The sequence below is a fragment of the Gadus chalcogrammus genome, chromosome 12 (assembly GCF_026213295.1).
Source record: "Gadus chalcogrammus isolate NIFS_2021 chromosome 12, NIFS_Gcha_1.0, whole genome shotgun sequence".
Lineage (NCBI taxonomy): Eukaryota > Metazoa > Chordata > Actinopteri > Gadiformes > Gadidae > Gadus > Gadus chalcogrammus.
Window position 1 is genome coordinate 33,012,965 of NC_079423.1, and position 19,514 is coordinate 33,032,478.

A 19,514-nucleotide genomic window follows, 5' to 3' on the forward strand; every position below is an offset into this window, starting at 1 on the left:
TTTATCGTATTACGCCGTCATGACGTATGTATGAAGGAGCAATCGTGCCCAGGCCACGGCCTTTGGGAGCAGTGTGACCAGGGGCCAGCGGGGGGAGTGGGGAGGGGGGGAATCGTGCTGAATCTTCCTGCAGCACGGAACAGGCAAACTTGCCTAGTGTGAGTGCGCCCTAATACATTCTTGAGTAGACTTCCAGTCAGCAGCTCTCAGTGTGATTCTGGGGGCCGGGTTGGCTTGGATCACTGTTCTTTGGGACGGGGGGGTGTTGAAGTGTTAGATAGTGGGTTTACAGGACAGCACAGAGGATGCCCAAAGGTTTGTGAGTGGGTGTTGGTGTTTGCTCATGGGTCCATGTCAGCCCAGAGGGTCACAGCGGGTGTCAGGGCTGCAAGCGGGATCCCCGCACTCGCAGGGTCTTAAGAGGCCGCTGACCCGCCGTGCGCCCCCCCGTCACGACAGGTCAAAGGCCAGTCGGCCCCGATGGACCCCCCCCCCCCAACAGGTTAAAGCCCCGCGCTGCTCCTCTAGGGTCAGCCAGCCGCCCCCATCGATCCGCTGGAGTCTAGGCGAACCCCCCCTCCCAGAGGCTCTCGCCCCAAAGATAACTGACAACGACAAAGCAGCCCTCCTGACAGGCCCCTGTCAATACAGATCTCCACTATTGATTAGTCGTTAAAGCGAGACCCGGGAGTTAGGGGAGCTTCTGCTGTTTAACTCGAGCATCTGTTGGACAGAGTCTCTCCTCATGCTGCCCCTCTCTCTGCTCTGTTTGTATTGTGCTATACTTACTTGGCTATAGTATCGGAATATATGTTATATTATAATTGGTTGTCTGACACCTGACATAGTAGAAAAACATGTTCTTTGATGTCCTGCTGAAAGACACATTGTATTTATTATTTCCCTACCAATTCTTTCTACAAACATCCTGTTACGAAACCAGTCTCTACGGTATAGTCTAACATAGCTAGTGCAACTGTCCAAACTTTATTGGACAAGAATAACTTAGCATCATGCGGGATTAGCGATTGTTTCTAGTGCGATCCTTCACCTTTTGCTCTTCGTATTTCCAGAGTCTGTGAGGGTATTTCCGTTTTATTTGACAGTATTTATTAAACCTTCCTGGTTTCCTCCAGGCTTTCCAGAACGCCTTCTGCGATGTGAGTGCTTTAGCTCTGTGGGCTTTGTTTTGGTTTTGCCATAATCCATGCATGTGTAAGTGGATCTTCTAAGAGGAGGATAACTCCAGTAAGCTCCTTTAAACGATACGGCACGTACTGCCAAGCCACTTCTCATTCACCTCCTCACTTAGAGGATTCCCATTATTACCGTTTTTTATATAAACAGCTCAACCTAATATTCTGACCGTTTAAATATGGTAGTGCAAGACGGGTCGGTGGGTCCGTCCTCTTCTGACCTGGTGGAGGGTTGGGCTGGGGCTCCAGGTAGAGCAGTCAGGACTGAAGGTTGGTGAGGCTCTACCCTTCCTCTGGCCGCGGGTGAGGGCCCCACCGCGGCCAGAGGAAGGGTAGAGAGAGATCATGGTGAAGTGCGTAGTTAGAAGGGGGGTGTAGCAGGGATGGAGCTAAAGAGCTCTGGGTTCTGGCTGTGGGAGGGGGGGTGGATGGGGGGTGCACACAACCACACTCTTTGTGTGCTTATAATCCCCCCAGCCAACACAGCTTTGGCCAGGTTTCATCATGAAAGTGCCATGAAATAACTACTTTTTTCTCCTCTTTGCAGTAAATCTCCCCTAATCCTGCGAGCCCCGGAGACAAAGGCCTCTGGGACCTGATTCTGGAGCTTTGAGTGTGGCTGAGGGGCGGTCCCGCCAAGCCTCTTCTAAATGACTTATTTCTATCAGACACTAATACAGCTTGACAGCCACGAACAGGGAGAAAGAGGAGGGAAAAGCACACGGAACACAAACATCTCACATTTTTGAGAAGTTTGAGCGGCTGATTATGTTAGTGAGGGATCCCCTCCATTCTTGTTGGAGCCCACAGGAGAAGAACGTATTTATTCTACTTCCCTCTTCTGCTCTTTAGTTGTCTATCTGCGCTGTGCTTTTTGCTAATGTTTCACGAGGTGACAAAAACAAAGAGCACTAATACTATATACTCGTTATTTGCAATTTTCTAATTTGATTTGGCACACCTGCATGTATGTCACAAGATGATCCCTTTACAGTTTCCAATTAAAACAGTCACAGCCTGAAGGTAACAGTATTTGTCTCTATGCTTGTGTTACCTAAAAACATTCCTTAACTAGAGCCGATACCCATGAGAAACATAATCTGTCATTGGACGGTTTAGGGTTTCTACACTGGACATTTAAGGAATTAACTTCCTTAAATGTCCTGATTGTTGGAGTTATTAGGTGTGTGTGCGTGTGTGTGTGTGTGTGTGTGTGTGTGTGTGTGTGTGTGTGTGTGTGTGTGTGTGTGTGTAGCCTTATAATGGTAAGGAGTTTCAATGTTTCATTCATCATTTTCCTTTCTACACAGATTAGATATTTTTTTAATTTGATGAATGTAATTATTAATATCTATACTATTAATATTATTATTTTGATGCAATGGAAAATGTCTAGTTAATGGACAAAATATGTTGTCCATTACACAAGTCCCAAAGGGAGAGCGTAGATTGAGAGGAGGAGAAAAGGGGGTGAGAAGTCCAGGGGACAATCAAAGGCTGATATTTTAATCTGTGCTGCCTCAGAGATTAGCCGACCACATTGTTGTAATTGTTTTAACGGCAGGGAATGAAACGGTCGCTTATGGGGAATCCTCGGCCTGAATCCACGAAGTTCAATAGTTTCCAAACTTGAGCCCCCGCGCCCCCTCGGTTTCCCTCATCTCGCCTAATCCTGCTTAATCCCTGCCTTCCTATTGGCTGATGGCTAAGGGGAGACGGAGAAATGCTTCTTAAATAGTCTGTGGTTTTGGAGAAGTAGTTTACACACGACAAGGTAGCTGGTCGGCCCACCAGGAGAAGACATAACCCTAACCCATCAGGATAAAGCTATCCATAACCCACCAGGATAAGGCTAACCCTAACCCACCAGGATAAGGCTAACCCTAACCCTAACCCACCAGGACCAGGCCTAACCCTAACCCTAACCCACCAGGATAAGGCTAACCCTTACCCTGTTTTCTACTGTTTCGGACTATTTCACCGGAGGACCTCAAACTGAAGAAGATCCTTCGCCTCTTCTCGGAGCTCAGGTAGGCAACATGAGGACCGTAGTAGTATTGCTAGTGGTAGTAGTAGTAGTAGAAGTATTGGCATTTATAATAATGTTACTTATCTGTAACATGAGCTGTTCAGTTCAAACTAAAGATATATTTTCTGTTGATCTTCTGCATGCATTACAATTTTCCTTCTCCCTTTCTCTTTCCAAATGTCTTCTCTGGGACAATTGATGGGCCCCTTTGGGGCAATGGTCTAATAGCTTAGCATTGATACTAAAGGGCCTCTGTCCTCCTACGATCATCCTCTTTCTCTTCAGGATGGACTCTTTGAGTTTCTGCGGGCCTTCGAGCAGAGCCAGCGGACTCCTGCACAGCCTTGCCCCCATGGGCTTTGATCTACACCAGCAGATGGCAGAACAGTTCTGTGTTTACCCCAGTCCTACAGCCAACACACTTTCTGTTGCAGAGAGGCTGGCAGGTGTGTTTTATCTAAATGTTTTCTTCAGTGTTATAATTATAATAATGGCATTGTAATTCTAAATAATGTAAAGTGCAGGAGGACTTATGGTTCTGCTACAGTTTGGGATTAACTGCACACCAACTCCGATCAATAGTTTCTCAATAAATATTATAATTAGAAAATACCAGGCACAAAACCTGTGGGGCATTATGTTTGACCAGTGTGTTTCCATTTGAATACAATATAATGCTTGGCCTTGCTGTTAAGCTCCCCATTAGATCAGTGCCCAGGTCCGTCAGTGAACCCTTGTGTGTCTCTAGAGCTCATCCTGGAGGCTCGCTATGGCAACCAGCAGAAGCAGCGCCGCAGCCGGACGGCCTTCAGCGCGTCCCAGCTGCAGGCCCTGGAGACGGGCTTCCAGCAGAGCCAGTACCCCGACGTGGGCATGCGAGAGAGGCTGGCCATGTGCGTCAACTTACCTGAGGCCCGCATCCAGGTCAGCAGGTGTCCTCGTCTCTGAGATAACACGGAGCTGCTTGAAACCGCAAACATTATTGTACTCATCAGAAAGGTGCACACAGTACGGCTCCCCGAACGCTGATGCAGTGCTCCCTCCATCCCTCCCCAGGTGTGGTTTAAGAACCGAAGGGCCAAGCTTCGCAAAGGAGAGAGGGCCGCCCCACCTTCCAGAGGGCCCAGCGCCAAGGCAGCGCTGCCTTATGACGCCCTGCGAGAAGGGGCCCAGCGAGGAGGGGCCCAGCGAGGAGGGGCCCAGCGAGAAGGGGCCCAGCGAGGAGGGGCCCAGCGAGGAGGGGCCCAGCGAGAAGGGGCCCAGCGAGAAGGGGCCCAGCGAGAGGGGGCCCAGCGAGGAGGGGCCCAGGGAGAAGGGGCCCAGCGAGAAGGGGCCCAGCGAGGAGGGGCCCAGGGAGGAGGGGCCCAGCGAGAAGGGGCCCAGCGAGAAGGGGCTCAGCGAGGAGGGGCCCAGCGAGGAGGGGCCTGGACCAACGCCGCCCACGCTGCTCCAACTCTAGCGGAGCTGAGAGACTTCGCCGTTCGCTCGCCACACACAGACTCCCTCGTGTCCAGGGCCCCAGCGCGCTCCCCTCCACAGCTCCCCCTTGTGGCCGCTGGAGGGTACAGGCTGGCCCACTCCGGCCTCCCCGCTGTGGGGGTGCTGTCCGTGGAGATCCCCCTCGCCCCCCCCTTCTGGCCCATCATGCACCAGCACGGCACGGCTGGCCTGGGGGTCCTATCGTCGACGGTCAGCAAAAACTGTAGCCTGGCCTTCCACACCGGTTGTTCCAGTACAGCTGCCCCTCACCTTGGGCTGTAGCCCCCCCCCCCATACACACAGAAACACACACACGTGCACGTGCACACACACACACACACACACACACACACACACACACACACACACACACACACACACACACACACACACACACACACACACACACACACACACACACACACACACACACAGGTGGACTCCATGCTGTGGAATTACTATTGACATTTTTTCCGTTGAGCCTTTCCTTGATAAATTCTTTAAAATGTCTGCAGGCAAATTAATGACTTATTTATTGCTTTTACCTGTTATGTGTTCAGCCTGATTTAATAAAGCAATGAACCATAATAACGTAAATTACAAACAACGGTAGACCTACTTCAAATATAGTTTAACTAAACGGCTGCAAATTCACCAGTCAGCAGCTGCTGTAGAACAGGAAGTGCTCTTAAACGGTTAAGATTTGTTTTGCCACGTTATCCATAAACCTCTATTTATTTGCGTTAGGTTTATTTTATATTGCCTGTGTTATTTAGGTTAACCTCATTAAAAAAATTATGAAGTGTTACAAGAGTGTTTACCATCGTTAAATAGGACATTCCAACTGGCCATAGTTTTTTACCGTGGGTAATTTTAATGAAACAGATTTATATGTAGAACCCCGCGGGCCAATAAATTAGGACTTTATTAACTATTATTCAGGTGGGTTCAGATCAAGGTTACAATTGATTCTGGGGACTTGATTGTTAAACTCAGAAAGAAATAGCCTATATATGCCATCGTGATGGCGTATAAGAGAACCAGCGGTTGGCTACCATCCAGCTTCGGTGGTTGGTCATCGCTGGGCGGTGTGGGTCTCGAGTGCGGGCTCTTGTTGACGCGGTGCTGGGCGGCAGCGCGGGGCGGTGCGGGACTCTCGTGACGCGGTGCGGGACTCTGGTGACGCTGAGCTGCTGGGCTGCTGTCGGCAGGGAGGCTTAAAGTGACAAGAGCAGAACCACAGCGATCGGAAGAAATCTTTAAAATAATTATTCGGCCAATGGAGGAACGATAATTTCGACTTCATATCGATAATTAGCATAAAAAGGTAATATATAATATCTGTCGCTGTAAACGCGGATATCCGTATCCATCTGAAGGTTCCGTCGCGCCTTCTATTACCGCCGTTGCTAACGAACGGTAGCTAATCTGACGCTAACAGAGCTAACAGCTAAGCTACAAGCTAAGCTAAGTGTACGGTCGGCTCAGTCGCGGAGGATTAAGGAGTCGCCCGGCAGCGCTGTTCGAACACCGAGCCCTCCACCAGGTAGTGACCGTGTTGTGGACTGTGTTCCTGTTGTTAGAGGTGTTAATATTAACATTAATCATAATGTTGGTATTAACATTAATCATAATGTCCGTGGCGGATGCCGGGCTGGGTGCTAGGGTCCGCGGATCTTAACCGATCTGAAGGGTTCATGTTCGGTCCTGTTCCAACTTGTTCCGCTGGCTGAAGTTAGCTCGGCTGGTGGCTAAAGTCAAGCTAATGACACCGGGCCACTAGGCCGACCCTTCAGTGAGCTATGTCTTCGGTCGGTAGGGAGGTGTTCTCTGGTGTCCCGGGCGGTAGGGGAGGTGTTCTCTGGTGTTCCGGGCGGTAGGGGAGAGCTGGTGTCCCCGGGCGGTAGGGGAGGTGTTCTCTGGTGTCCCCGGGCGGTAGGGGAGAGCTGGTGTCCCCGGGCGATAGGGGAGGTGTTCTCTGGTGTCCCGGGCGGTAGGGGAGAGCTGGTGTCCCCGGGCGGTAGGGGAGGTGTACTCTGGTGTCCCCGGGCGGTAGGGGAGGTGTTCTCTGGTGTCCCCGGGCGGTAGGGGAGGTGTTCGCTGTTACCGAGGTGGTCTTTACTGGGGGTGTTGACTGAAGAGGGTCCGAGGAGGTCCAATGAATGAACCGACGCTCCTGTTAGCTCCAGCTGTCAATTAGGGAGGTCAATCAGCTGGTTGGTCTGGAGCTCAGTTTAGGACGAGAGCTCAGTTTAGGACAATGTGTATCAGGGACACATCTCAGCCCCATGTCGACAACGCTAGCATAATGATTGTCTGGGAGGAAAGCGCCACTACCAGCAGGTAACCGGGTTTCTGGGCAGGTAACCGGGTCGAGCTACCGACAGCTAGTAGCAGATAATTATGTTTGTTAACTTTTGTTACTGGTATGATTTAATACAATACTTTTTTAATGAGTTGCACAAGTGTTTGGCATTTGATATATTATGTTTATTAGTTGGTGTGAAATACGTTTTATTAATTCATAATATTCCCTAATATGAATAATATCTACAAAATATTATTCAACGTTATGCCATCGTTACTAAAGTTGGATACAACAAATACGGACCGAAATAGCTAATCAAATTAAGTAATACTATCGATGGGTATCAACGGTATGACTAGTTAATGAGCATAATGTATACTGTTTCTCCCATTCACATTTAAAAGATCAGCTTTTGTTATTCATTTCCATTTTAATAAGACGTGAAGGAAGCGTCTGTGGCTTTTACAACAAAGTGTTGTGCTTTGAGTAGAAATGTTCAGTTACTTCCTCTTTGACAGTTAAGACGTGTGACTACACAACTCTGCAAAGTAATGATTGACCTCATCAAACGCACATACACACATGTACACACGTACACAAGCTCACACGTGAATCATGAAGCATTTTTTCTCAAGGGGAAATGGCAAGTTGATCCAGATATTGTCTCTTTATTTTGCCTTGTCTGTCAAAGCGGTCCGGGATTAGTTTATGTCTAAGTTGTTGCTCTCCTCAATTAATGGTTTTTGAGGGGTCATTGAAAACATACTTTTTAATGATATTAGGGTTATGGTCCTTTTAATCATGATGGAAGTGTACTGTGTGAATTTGCTTGCGCTTGTCAGAGGGTAAGATCCTATTTCAATTCTAGTATGGAAATGCTTCTGTAGAAACTATTTGATCTTGAATAGAGGTTTATCGTTCACGATTCCAACACCAATACATTTATTATAACTTTTGATTATGGTTACAAACATTATTATTATTATTATTATTTTTTTGTTCAACGTGTTCTTCCCTACGGGCGATGTCTGACATCCCTGAGATAACAGACTCTTTGTAGTCCTTTCATTGGGTGCCCAATAGGTTTAATTTATTTCTGTTTGTTTTCCAGACATCGAGCTGAAAGTGAAGACGGACCCCATCCGACCCCTGACCTCTGCTGCTCCCCCCCCCCCCCCCCCCCCCCCCCCCCCCAGGACGGGGCCTGTAGCATGGTGGCCGGCTGGCGTCTGGCCAAACACTGACCAGAGGAATGAAGGCGCTGTGGGGACTGTTGCCAAGCAGCCTGGTGGACGCAGTAGCTGGGAGTCCAAGTGATTGTCTATGAGCGGTTCTGTGTGCGTGGGCACATCTTAGCACTACCTGCCCACTTCAGGCAGGACCTGCAGCTCTAGTGCGGAGCTGGAAACGGAAACCGAAAGGAACTCGTCTCTGGTGAACGAGGGCAGCGACATCAGAAGCTGCAGCCACGACAACAAGCAGAAGAAGAAGGAAATAAGTCTGTCAGCTGTTTGCGGACACGGGGGTCTTCAGCTGCAGGTCCAGCCCAGAGGAGGGGGTCTTCAGCTGCAGGTCCAGCCCAGAGGAGGGGGTCTTCAGCTGCAGGTCCAGCCCAGAGGAGGGGCTGGGGATCCAGTGTACATCTGCACAGCAGCAGCCCTGCTCTGACCTGTGTGGTCGCGGCCCCCCTCTCCCTAGAGCGCCCCTGGGTCGTGGTTTTGGAGCTCCTGCGGTCGCATGGCCGGAGAATAATCGTGGAGAGGCCAGGGTATCACAAGCTTATGGATTTTGACAAGAGGGGTGGCAAGGGTGAGACGGAGGAAGGGAGGACGATGTCTAAGGCGGCGGGCAGCCGGTCCGGGGGCCGGGGCTCTGGGACCAGCTCCGGGGTTCTGATGGTCGGGCCCAATTTCCGCGTGGGGAAAAAGATTGGCTGTGGAAATTTCGGAGAGCTGCGGCTCGGGAAGAACCTGTACACCAACGAATACGTGGCCATCAAACTGGTAAGGAACCATGAGGGTCACACGCTGTCCCTGGGGGGTCCACCACTACACTAACGAATACATGGCCATCAAACTGGTAAGAGAACCATGAGGGTCACACGCTGTCCCTGGGGGGTCCACCACTACACTAACGAATACATGGCCACCAAACTGGTAAGGGAACCATGAGGGTCACACGCTGTCCCTGGGGGGTCCACCACTACACTAACGAATACATGGCCATCAAACTGGTAAGGAACCATGAGGGTCACACGCTGTCCCTGGGGGGTCCACCACTACACTAACGAATACGTGGCCATCAAACTGGTAAGGAACCATGAGGGTCACACGCTGTCCCTGGGGGGTCCACCACTACACTAACGAATACATGGCCACCAAACTGTTAAGGGAACCATGAGGGTCACACGCTGTCCCTGGGGGGTCCACCACTACACTAACGAATACGTGGCCATCAAACTGGTAAGGGAAACATGAGGGTCACACGCTGTCCCTGGGGGGTCCACCACTACACTAACGAATACATGGCCATCAAACTGGTAAGGGAACCATGAGGGTCACATGCTGTCCCTGGGGGGTCCACCACTACACTAACGAATACGTGGCCATCAAACTGGTAAGAGAACCATGAGGGTCACACGCTGTCCCTGGGGGGTCCACCACTACACTAACGAATACATGGCCACCAAACTGGTAAGGGACCTGCTGCATGAGGGGTCGCTGGCCCCAGCTGGGGGGTCTACCACTATATCAAATATCTTTCTAAATTGGTCCACATCTCCCAACAACATCGCAAAAAAGTCTTATAGCTTTAATTCGTCTTTATGGTCAGCTGTCATTTCCTTCATCTTATTTTGTCAGCTGTCATTTCCTAACCCTAACCCTCTCCCACACACCCCTTCAGTCCGAGGGTTAAGGTTAGGGTTAACCCTAACCCTCTCCCACACACCCCTTCAGTCCGAGGGTTAGGGTTAACCCTAACCCTCTCCCGCACACCCCTTCAGTCCGAGGGTTAAGGTTAACCCTAACCCTCTCCCGCACACCCCTTCAGTCCGAGGGTTAAGGTTAACCCTAACCCTCTCCCGCACACCCCTTCAGTCCGAGGGTTAAGGTTAACCCTAACCCTCTCCCGCACACCCCTTCAGTCCGAGGGTTAAGGTTAGGGTTAACCCTAACCCTCTCCCACACACCCCTTCAGTCCGAGGGTTAAGGTTAACCCTAACCCTCTCCCACACACCCCTTCAGTCCGAGGGTTAAGGTTAACCCTAACCCTCTCCCACACACCCCTTCAGTCCTAGCAGATATGATCCCCTCACTCAACTGAGCGCTTGTATTTATCAATGAAGGAGAACACAATCTAGCTGGGGTTGAGGGTGATTTCAGTTATATCATTAGCCTAGTTTGACATGATAAGGTGTTTGAAGCAATATAAATCATTTTCTCTACCAGCTACAAGAGCCATTTTAGAGACTAATATGCACATGCATATGTTTTTTTTTTTTTACATTTATAGATGACCTGGATAGGGACCTTTATTCTACTTCCCATTATATTTGAGTGACAACAGTATTCGGTTGTAAATGTTGGGTGTTCAATGAGATCGTGCCAGCCTGCAAAAGCTTTGGAGACATTTTGAAGCAGCATCCAAGCTAAACTTGCCCATCAACTTTCCAGTTTTCTTCCTTCTGTGACCACACCTCTGATCCAGGCTGGGCCCAGTTCAGTGATCATGCAGTAGCCAGCGGCGCCCAGCAGCATAGAGCAGAAGGGCCGTCATGGCTTCCACAGCCACCATGGTCTGTGTATGATTATACTTAAATTTGCCCAGGGAGGTCATTATCGCTAAACGGTCACCCATTGAAGGCTTTGGTAACCACCACTCAGCAGTTTAGCCCAGGGATCTAATTGCAGTTCTGTTCTGCTTAGAAATGTAAATCCTTAGTTGTGCTAGGGCCCCCCCATATACACATCTTCCCTACTGTGCAGCACCCCTCTGTTGGTGTATTTCGGTCCCCATGATGTCCAGCTATCTCTGGCATAAGAACCATAACATTGCCTCATGGCTCTTGTGTCCCAGAGGGCCAAGCTTGAGTGTTGTGAATGAACGCGTGTTAATAATCACTGTGGGCTCCAGCCTTCTCCAAAGTACTGACGCCCCTCAGAAATCTGATGATTGGGACAGATCATGTTGCTCTCCTCAGTTTTACTGAATCAGTTGATGGTATGTCCAACGCTCTGTCATAGAGACGGTTCGTGAGCACTTTGTTCTCGGCCTAAGACCAAGCCAAAGCCTGCTGATCTGGGAACACCAGTTGTGTGCATGCCTGAAGCCTGCATCACGTCCTCACCCACACTTGTTTGCCTTGCGATCCAACAGTAACGGCTCACAGGGTGAAGGGTTAGTCACCAGGCTGAACTACCTGTTTGGATTGCTGGTCCTTCTAGTTGAAGGGATCTGCTGAGATATCTGTGTTTAACCAGATGCAGACGACTTCATCTCCCCTTCTGGGAGCACAATTAGGAATTAGGAATTTAACAATTAACCAAATGTTGGCCAATGACAGATATCTGGGCGTATCCCTTTTGAGGTGTCAAACCAGCCCACATATTTTCTTCTACGGAGTACATTGGATAATAATTGTAACCAATTTATCAAAGGCACTCCCCTGCTAGTAAAAAATCTGTGTTTACATAGCTGACGAACAACCGGTTAACAAACACGGTTAGGGCTGACGAACAACCGGTTATCAAACAGTGGCAGTTCAGTTGTTCACATTCCTCTGCCTAGCCAATTAAATGGATGAGTATATATATTGGGTAGAAATTGTTTGATGGCCTTGTATGTCTTAGAGTACCATATTAAGCACTATATAAATTTCATTTATTATTATTATTATTGTAATAATGAATGTAGTTGTGGCATTGTAATAACATCTTAATCTTAGGGTTTACTGGTGTGTTAAGGCTGCTATGCTGGGTGTCTTTGGGCCTATTTGTCGTTAGCATGACGCCCAGCGCCGCCGGAGCGGGACAAAGGTCACTAGCCGTGTCAGCCTCCGCCAGCATGAGGCGGTGAGCAAGCCGATGTAGAGGAGGCCTCAGCCTTCATTACGGCATCTGGAAGCACGCAGGAGGGAGGAGGAAGGGAGCGGCGGAGCTCTGAAAGGTCTTCTTTGTCAGCAGCTCGGTTGACACACAGTAGTTCAGTCTTTGCTTCAGCTGGGCGCGTTCTCTGCCCTGACAGACGCCTGTGTGATGGAGGCTCTCGCAGGACTGTAGGCTCTGGTCTCGGGGAGATCCCGGTGTCTCTGAACGCCCCCCGCTGGCTCACACACCTCCCTCATTCTGGCCCTCAACACATACACATACTCACCCGCGCATGTACTCTATCCATTATCTCAAAAACAGTTAAGTTAAACAAGAAAATGACAATGCCATCCCTCATATGTGCCATAATCCCTCCTGTTAAACATGTCTACATTAAAGTTACGGCCCCCGCTGATCACAGCCCAGCTGCTCTTAGTGTTTACCAAGGCCATCCAGTCGTCCTTGACCTCGTCATAGTGTTTGCTTTAGGTGAGGAGATGACACCCCTCACACACAACCATACACAACCATACACAACCACTCCTATCCAATGGATATTTTGTGCTCTGCGACTTCAACAAATCCATTTCCTTTCGTCGTTCCCACCAATCCACCCTAGAAGATAAGAGGCGTTACAATGGCTCTAGCTTTGTGGCCTCCTGTCATAAGGAGTACTGAAGTCATTCATTGGAGGAGCGAGGTGGGGGGGTGGCTGTGAAGCTCTATGAAGTGATGACCAAGCTGTGGGTCAGGCCTGTTGCTGTGGCGCCGGTGTTGGCCAGTAGCTATAGGGATGAGTGAGCAGTGCAGGATCTTGAACCATGCAACCTGCCCCTGTCAGCTGGACAGAGCTGGGGAGGGTGAAAGGACATTGAGGCTCACAACTGAGTTGATTACAATTGACAAATCTATGCATGGTTATATTATATATTGAGGGGCAGCCACTTGAATGCAGAGTGAAGTGTGTGTGTTGGCCTTAAAGGGGACCTACTATGCTTTTTCGACTTTTATGCCCTATAAACGTTGTTATAATGATTGATAGTCATGTTTAACCACACTAAAGTGTCAAATAATGACGTACATGCATTTCGACGTATTCCCTGCTGACAGTCTGACACTCTCTCACTCTCTGACAACGTTTGCGATTCACTTCACATTTCCGGGAAATCATCTACGTAGAGGCACTCCTGCCACGCCCCCATATGCCTGGTCAAATCTGCCCGCGGGCGCGCTACAAGGAAGTTAACCAATCACAACGGAGTTGGGTTGGCAGGAGGGGGGCGAGGGGGCGGAGAAGGACGAAACGGAGCGTTGACAGAGAAGGCTGAAAGCGCCCAGATGAGAGGAAGAGTTTCCCGAAAATCTACATCGTTTTTTGTGCTGTGATTCGTGTCAGGTTGCGCTATTGGAGTCATTAATAAGAAATTAAGACCAGAAAAGTAGTATAATAGGTCCTCTTTAAACACTTTATAGATGTCATTAAAGATGGACCCCCCCATGTGCTAATGAAACCTTATAATCCAGCAGACTGCTGATAGGAGAGCGAGGCAGAGCTACAGAGCGCTACCTCTCACGCTGTGGTCACTTGTGTGAGCGTCTGACTGCAGGAAATCTGAGTTGGTATATCCTGCCTCTCTCTTCCTCTCCCTTAAAGCATGAAAGGCGGCTCTTGTTGCACCCGAGCTCAGCAGCCTGCAGCCCGTCTCCCTGCAGCAAGGCCGGTCGGCTGACAAGTGTGAGGGCATGGATCTCTAGGGGTGGGTCGGTGCCCCTCTGGCGGTGTGTCGGTGCCCCGTTAGGGGGGGCTCAGTGCCCCTCTAGGGGTGGGGCGGTGCCCCTCTATAGTGCCCCTCTAGGGGGGGCTCGGTGCCCCTCTAGGGGGGGCTTGGTGCCCCCCTCCAAGGCCCACCTAGTGATTAGGGAGGGCCGATGGCAGGAACGATCCTTCTAATTCAACCACATTCAATAATTATCAAAGCTAGCGGATGCATCATTTGAATATATGCACAAGCTAATGCTGTGATCCAGTGCCTTTGCTGATTTATTGATCGCTCAGCCAGTCTAGCTATAGCAGGAGTAGGGAGCAGGGATAAGCAAGATCAACATGGTCAGTGTTCTGCTTTTGACTACAAGGTGTAAATGACAACATCGCACATGAGACATGATGTACTATTAGACGCCGGGTGTGGGCCAGCCTCACACATGTCATTGAAGACTGCGTACTTCCTGGTTCATGGTAAGACACCATCCTATTGGCCACTGAGAGTCTGTAGGAGTTACTCTCAATACCCACAGCATCTTGTGCAAACCAGCTTAGGGCAACCATCATAGTCTTCAGGTCAGACAATCATGGTGACACTGGTGTTTCTACTTATAGCTGCTCTATAGCTATGCTACACTGGTGTTTCTACTTATAGCTGCTCTATAGCTATGCTACACTGGTGTTTCTACTTATAGCTGCTCTATAGCTATGCTACACTGGTGTTTCTACTTAGAGCTGCTCTATAGCTATGCTACACTGGTGTTTCTACTTAGAGCTGCTCTATAGCTATGCTACACTGGTGTTTCTACTTATAGCTGCTCTATAGCTATGCTACACTGGTGTTTCTACTTATAGCTGCTCTATAGCTATGCTACACTGGTGTTTCTACTTATAGCTGCTCTATAGCTATGCTACACTGGTGTTTCTACTTATAGCTGCTCTATAGCTATGCTACACTGGTGTTTCTACTTATAGCTGCTCTATAGCTATGCTACACTGGTGTTTCTACTTAGAGCTGCTCTATAGCTATGCTCCATGGTGTTTCTACTTATAGCTGCTCTATAGCTATGCTACACTGGTGTTTCTACTTAGAGCTGCTCTATAGCTATGCTACACTGGTGTTTCTACTTAGAGCTGCTCTATAGCTATGCTACACTGGTGTTTCTACTTAGAGCTGCTCTAGCTATGCTATATTTTGCCGACCTTGTTGACATGTTTGTTGTCTTTTCTGAGTCGATTTTCTAGGTATTTTGAGAAGTTTGATCTGTCTGATCTTAATCCAATGTTTAGGCTATACATCCAGAAGGAAGAGCAATATCTTGGCTATTCAAAGGATAAATGATTGGTGTTGAATTTGGTCACAGCTATTTGAGTGTGTCTGTGAAAGCCAGTGGCACCACTACTGGCTACAATGTGCATTTTGAACGCATATAGACTAGGTGTGAAACGGATCAGTGTGTCCACGGTTCGGTTCAGATAACCGTTTTGGGCCTCGGTTTCGGATACGGTTCGGATTAGGATCATGTCCGTGATAGTAAATAGGCAGACTTTTTTTTGACGGAGGGTTTGGGGGAGAAACACAAAAATGAATGAGACCCACAGGCTATTTGCAATGTGTTAATTGACTGCAATCAGACAACTTGCAAGGCTTTTTTGTGCAATTAATGTTCCCCTAAATGCATTTGAAAACATGGTGCACTGAGTGTAACATGTAAGGGATAACGGCCGACGAGGCTTAGAACTCTGGCGACGAGCGTAGCATGAAGCCAGAGTTGCCTCTACCTGTCCATTATTTCCATCGAACCGGTCGACCTCGAAGGCCGTTATCCCGCTTATCAACCGTTTGTATTTATCTCCCGTATATTTAGAATATAATTGTATCAATTACTTTCTTTAAATTTAGGAATCGTGCGCTTGAAAAGCCCAGTTTGTTTTGAACGCTGACAGGCTGAAGGGAGGGGCGGGAAAAGTCTCATTGGCTCGGGCAGCACTGGAGAGAATGCATTCCGCTGGGTCCTAAACACCCTTTGTATCGGACGTAGGCTACAGTAGGCAAATACGCTTCATAAGGCAATGCCTTCATGAAACCGAAATCCGCGGATCTCCAGAATGCTCCGAACTGTGGTAAACGAACCGAACGGATTCGGATACAATTCGAATCCGCTGCAGGCCTAATATAGACACAAATCCATAAAAGCAATACCACTTGTTACAAATGATTTAGCAGTTATTTAGACTATAATTCTATATGAGGCCTTTCCCTGGCCGAAGTTCCAGTGGCACCAAGGGCCTTTTTTAAAGAGCTGTGTGGACGTCCTCTGTACTTGATACTCCAGGAAGTGTCCATGCTATCCTTTTCCAGCCTATGGCATCAGCTTTTTGAGGGGAGGGGGGGGGCAGCTGATGGTTCCATCTGGGTGCTCTAAATCTGAACTGAAACAGGAGAAGGTGCTGGACACGGGCCATCTGTCGCTGACACTACCTCCCTCCACCACCACCCTCAGAGCACACACCTCTGGTTAGAAAGAGGCCCTAAACCCTAACCCTTGAGAGAGGAAAGCACTCCGACAGACCATAGTGCATGGCCCCCCCTTACCACACAAATAGGCAGGCAAATGTCATGGCCTATTCTGAGCCACATACTCGATACTAGGTCTGTTTCCCTGGCGTTGCCACCCAGTCCAGTGCTACTGGTCCCTGGCGCTCCAGCCTTTAAGTCAAGGGTCAAAACCATGAACTGCTTCCTTTCCTCTATGCTGGAGAGCCCAGCCAGTCGGAGATCCTCTTTTAGACCCTGACATTTTATTGTTTTCTATTATGAATGACCATGATTGGTGAGGACTGATTAACGTCTTCTGCCCCCCTCCAGCCCTGAGCTCTTCAGTCCACTCTGCTCCTCTTCTTCTTAGTCTCATGTTTGGGGGCAGCTGCTCCATAACCTCTTCTGGTGGATGTTTATTGTATCTGATGTTGAGTGGTGCCACACGTGAGGCTCAGAGCTGTGGCGGGCCATAGATGAGCTTCATCCCGTAAAACATCCCATTGTAGAGATGGTTAATCCCAGGCAGTATCCGGGGTCTGTAAAGCTCACGGCAGGTTAAAATATAATAACAACCATCTAATCTGCGTGACATGATGATAAATGCTTCCAGTAGCTTAAAAAGCTCTTAGTAATACTAATCAAGGATACTTGGTACTGACCTTTTTGGTTTATTCCCCAGAATGGTACGGTCTAAAGGCTTTTTCTCAACTAGTGTGTGTTAGCTGTTGCTTCTCTTCCAAAGTGTCCTTTTACGTTGTCGCCTTCATCTATGAAGCTCAATAGGTTGATGTCACCAACCAAAATGGTCCTTAAATAATGTAATTAATCTTGCTTGTGTGGGTTTTTCACAAAGCTGGCCACCAGGACCAGCCTGTGAGCCACTGGTGGTCCTCCCACATGAAGGGCTGGTGGTTGGGGAGCAGCTGGGAGTGAGGCCCGGGGCAGCAGCAGCTGAAGGCTCTTCTGTCAGCTGGACCCGTCACCGTGCGCGGACGCAGAGCTGCTCCCTCCCTGGCCCTTTGTACCTGACGTGTGGGAGTGGACCTTGTAGTCATTGAGGGGTGTTAAAGTGGCATTGTGTCTCCCTTACAGTCAATGACACATGCTCTTTGTTTATTATGGCTCTATGGTGGTTAAAGTCCCAGTTCCGGTTGTTTGGTTCTGATTCAAGTTGGAAACATTAAACGTTAGTCTTTATTGCCCAGTTTATGTTGCAATGCAATAGTTTGTTGCCCTTATTTAGTTTTCAGTAAGTTTATTACGTTATTTTGTGAATATAGACCAAAGTTGCTAAAGACTAAGGCTTGAATAAAACCAACCTGTACACAGGCTGCCTGGATGAGGCTGCAGCAACCAACCCCTTTGTAAAGAAGACCCCACAAAGCATTTGATTTGAAGTGTTTTGCATTGACAAGCTACAGAATAACAAATCAACGGGTCTGTGAAAAGTCTTTGAAATTACGTGATCTTTAAAACTATGTTTTTTCTGTGTGAACGTGTCAAAGCATGACATTCTGGGCTAGAGATCGCAGGCATGTATCATGTGGAGATGAGGTCATATTCTCCGGTCCTATGAGGAAGTCTGTGCCTTTTGGATCCACCCTGGTCAGAGTCGGCTGGTCAGATAAATGTGTGTATAGGTCTATGTTGGCGATATTACTGTTTGTCAGATAAATGTGTGTATAGGTCTATGTTGGCGATATTACTGTTCGTCAGATAAATGTGTGTATAGGTCTATGTTGGCGATATTACGGTATGCCCGCAGATCTCTGACAAGGCTATTTGTAAAGGGCTGAAAAAGATGGGATCAATTCCAAAAAAAAAAAGTCTATCCATAAAGTAATATCTAAATAACAGAATCATATTTTGTAAGGCATAGTGGGCACAGCAACATGTCGAGTTGACTACCTGATGAATCGACGTATTACAGAAGGATGAAACATCCCACACTTTCTTCTTGGAGCGCAGCCATTTAGGCATCTCTAGCCCTGGTCAGCCGCAAGATGAGTGAGTCTAAATGCGTAAAGCTGCCATAAGCCTCCGTGTTCCCCTGTAAGCTGTTTGAGAGGGTGCTTGCGCTCAGACCATCTGTTTTGATTCATTCTTTATATCTCCAGCCTCCACTCCCTCCTCCCCAGCGTGGCCCGACTTGCGTGACATGCGCTTTAGTTCACGCAGCAGGCCGTTGGCATCACGCCAGCACCCTGGTCATGTGACTTCCTCCTCTAGCCCCTGTCCTGCTGTCTCGCTCTCCCCTCTCTGTTCCCAGACGGCTCTGAGCAGGCTGAACCCGGGCTCATATATCCCTTATTGTTGTGTGGACCTGTTTAGAGCGGCCATGAGCACCAGGGACACTTCACGCTCTCCTTTCATTCGCTGGTTTCCAGACCCCCCAGTACCTTGTTCATGTGTTGAGTCAGTGGGAGGATTCTGTTTAAAGTGAGCAGACAGACCCGAGGCTTTGAATATGTTTCCACTAAACCGTAGCGCACTCTTTGATGCTCTAGCCAGGACCATGCACCTTGGATTTTTAATGGCCTTATGGAGTCTGTCAGATAGGCTGACCTTAAACAACCTGAGGCCTTTGAGCAAGGACTCGTAGTTCCATGCCGCACGATTAAACATCAGCCTGCCATAATGAACTGTCTCTGCAGACTTTGGATAGGAAGCAAAGTTTATCATGTATGAGCTGGGCCACAGGTTAAATATTGAGCAGACCTCCGCACTTGAGGGCAGCAGGCTTCAGCATTGGCTAGATCAAATCCTGTACGAAGACTAAGGAAAATAAATAAATTGGACTCATACATTAAAGAAACGTCCTACATCTCTGCCTACGCCAGGTCATTCGATTACATTTGAGTTGCTAAACTACAGCCAGACGTTTACATATAGCCCTATATCTAGCGCCTATGTTTATCCTTCAGCTCAGATCCAAAAAGTCTTTGTCAGGCTTTAAACAAGATTTAATAACTTAACGTACAGTTCCCCCAACATAGAAATTTGTCAATATGATCATTTGTTTCTTTATTTTAATGATTGATTTAATATGAACTGTAAAACAGGTTAGGGTTAGGGTAGACTATTGATGGTATGGTTTATTCTTGATAGAAC

At 48.5% G+C, this 19,514-nt stretch overlaps 1 protein-coding gene across 3 annotated transcripts in view; it reads left to right on the top strand.

The window, feature by feature from the left end:
- The first annotated feature begins 5,866 nt into the window (after nucleotides 1–5,866).
- csnk1g2b (casein kinase 1, gamma 2b) overlaps nucleotides 5,867–19,514 on the top strand; it is a 37,027-nt gene continuing 23,379 nt past the window's right edge. The window contains exons 1-2 of one of the 3 annotated variants that reach the window (XM_056603449.1): nucleotides 5,867–6,250; nucleotides 8,124–9,015. In XM_056603449.1, coding sequence (XP_056459424.1) covers nucleotides 8,794–9,015 — 222 coding nt within the window. In that variant the 5' untranslated portion in view covers nucleotides 5,867–6,250; nucleotides 8,124–8,793. Of the gene's footprint in view, nucleotides 6,251–8,123; nucleotides 9,016–9,610; nucleotides 9,629–19,514 lie in introns of those variants that run through there. The other 2 variants (XM_056603448.1, XM_056603450.1) reach the window with 2 other exon arrangements.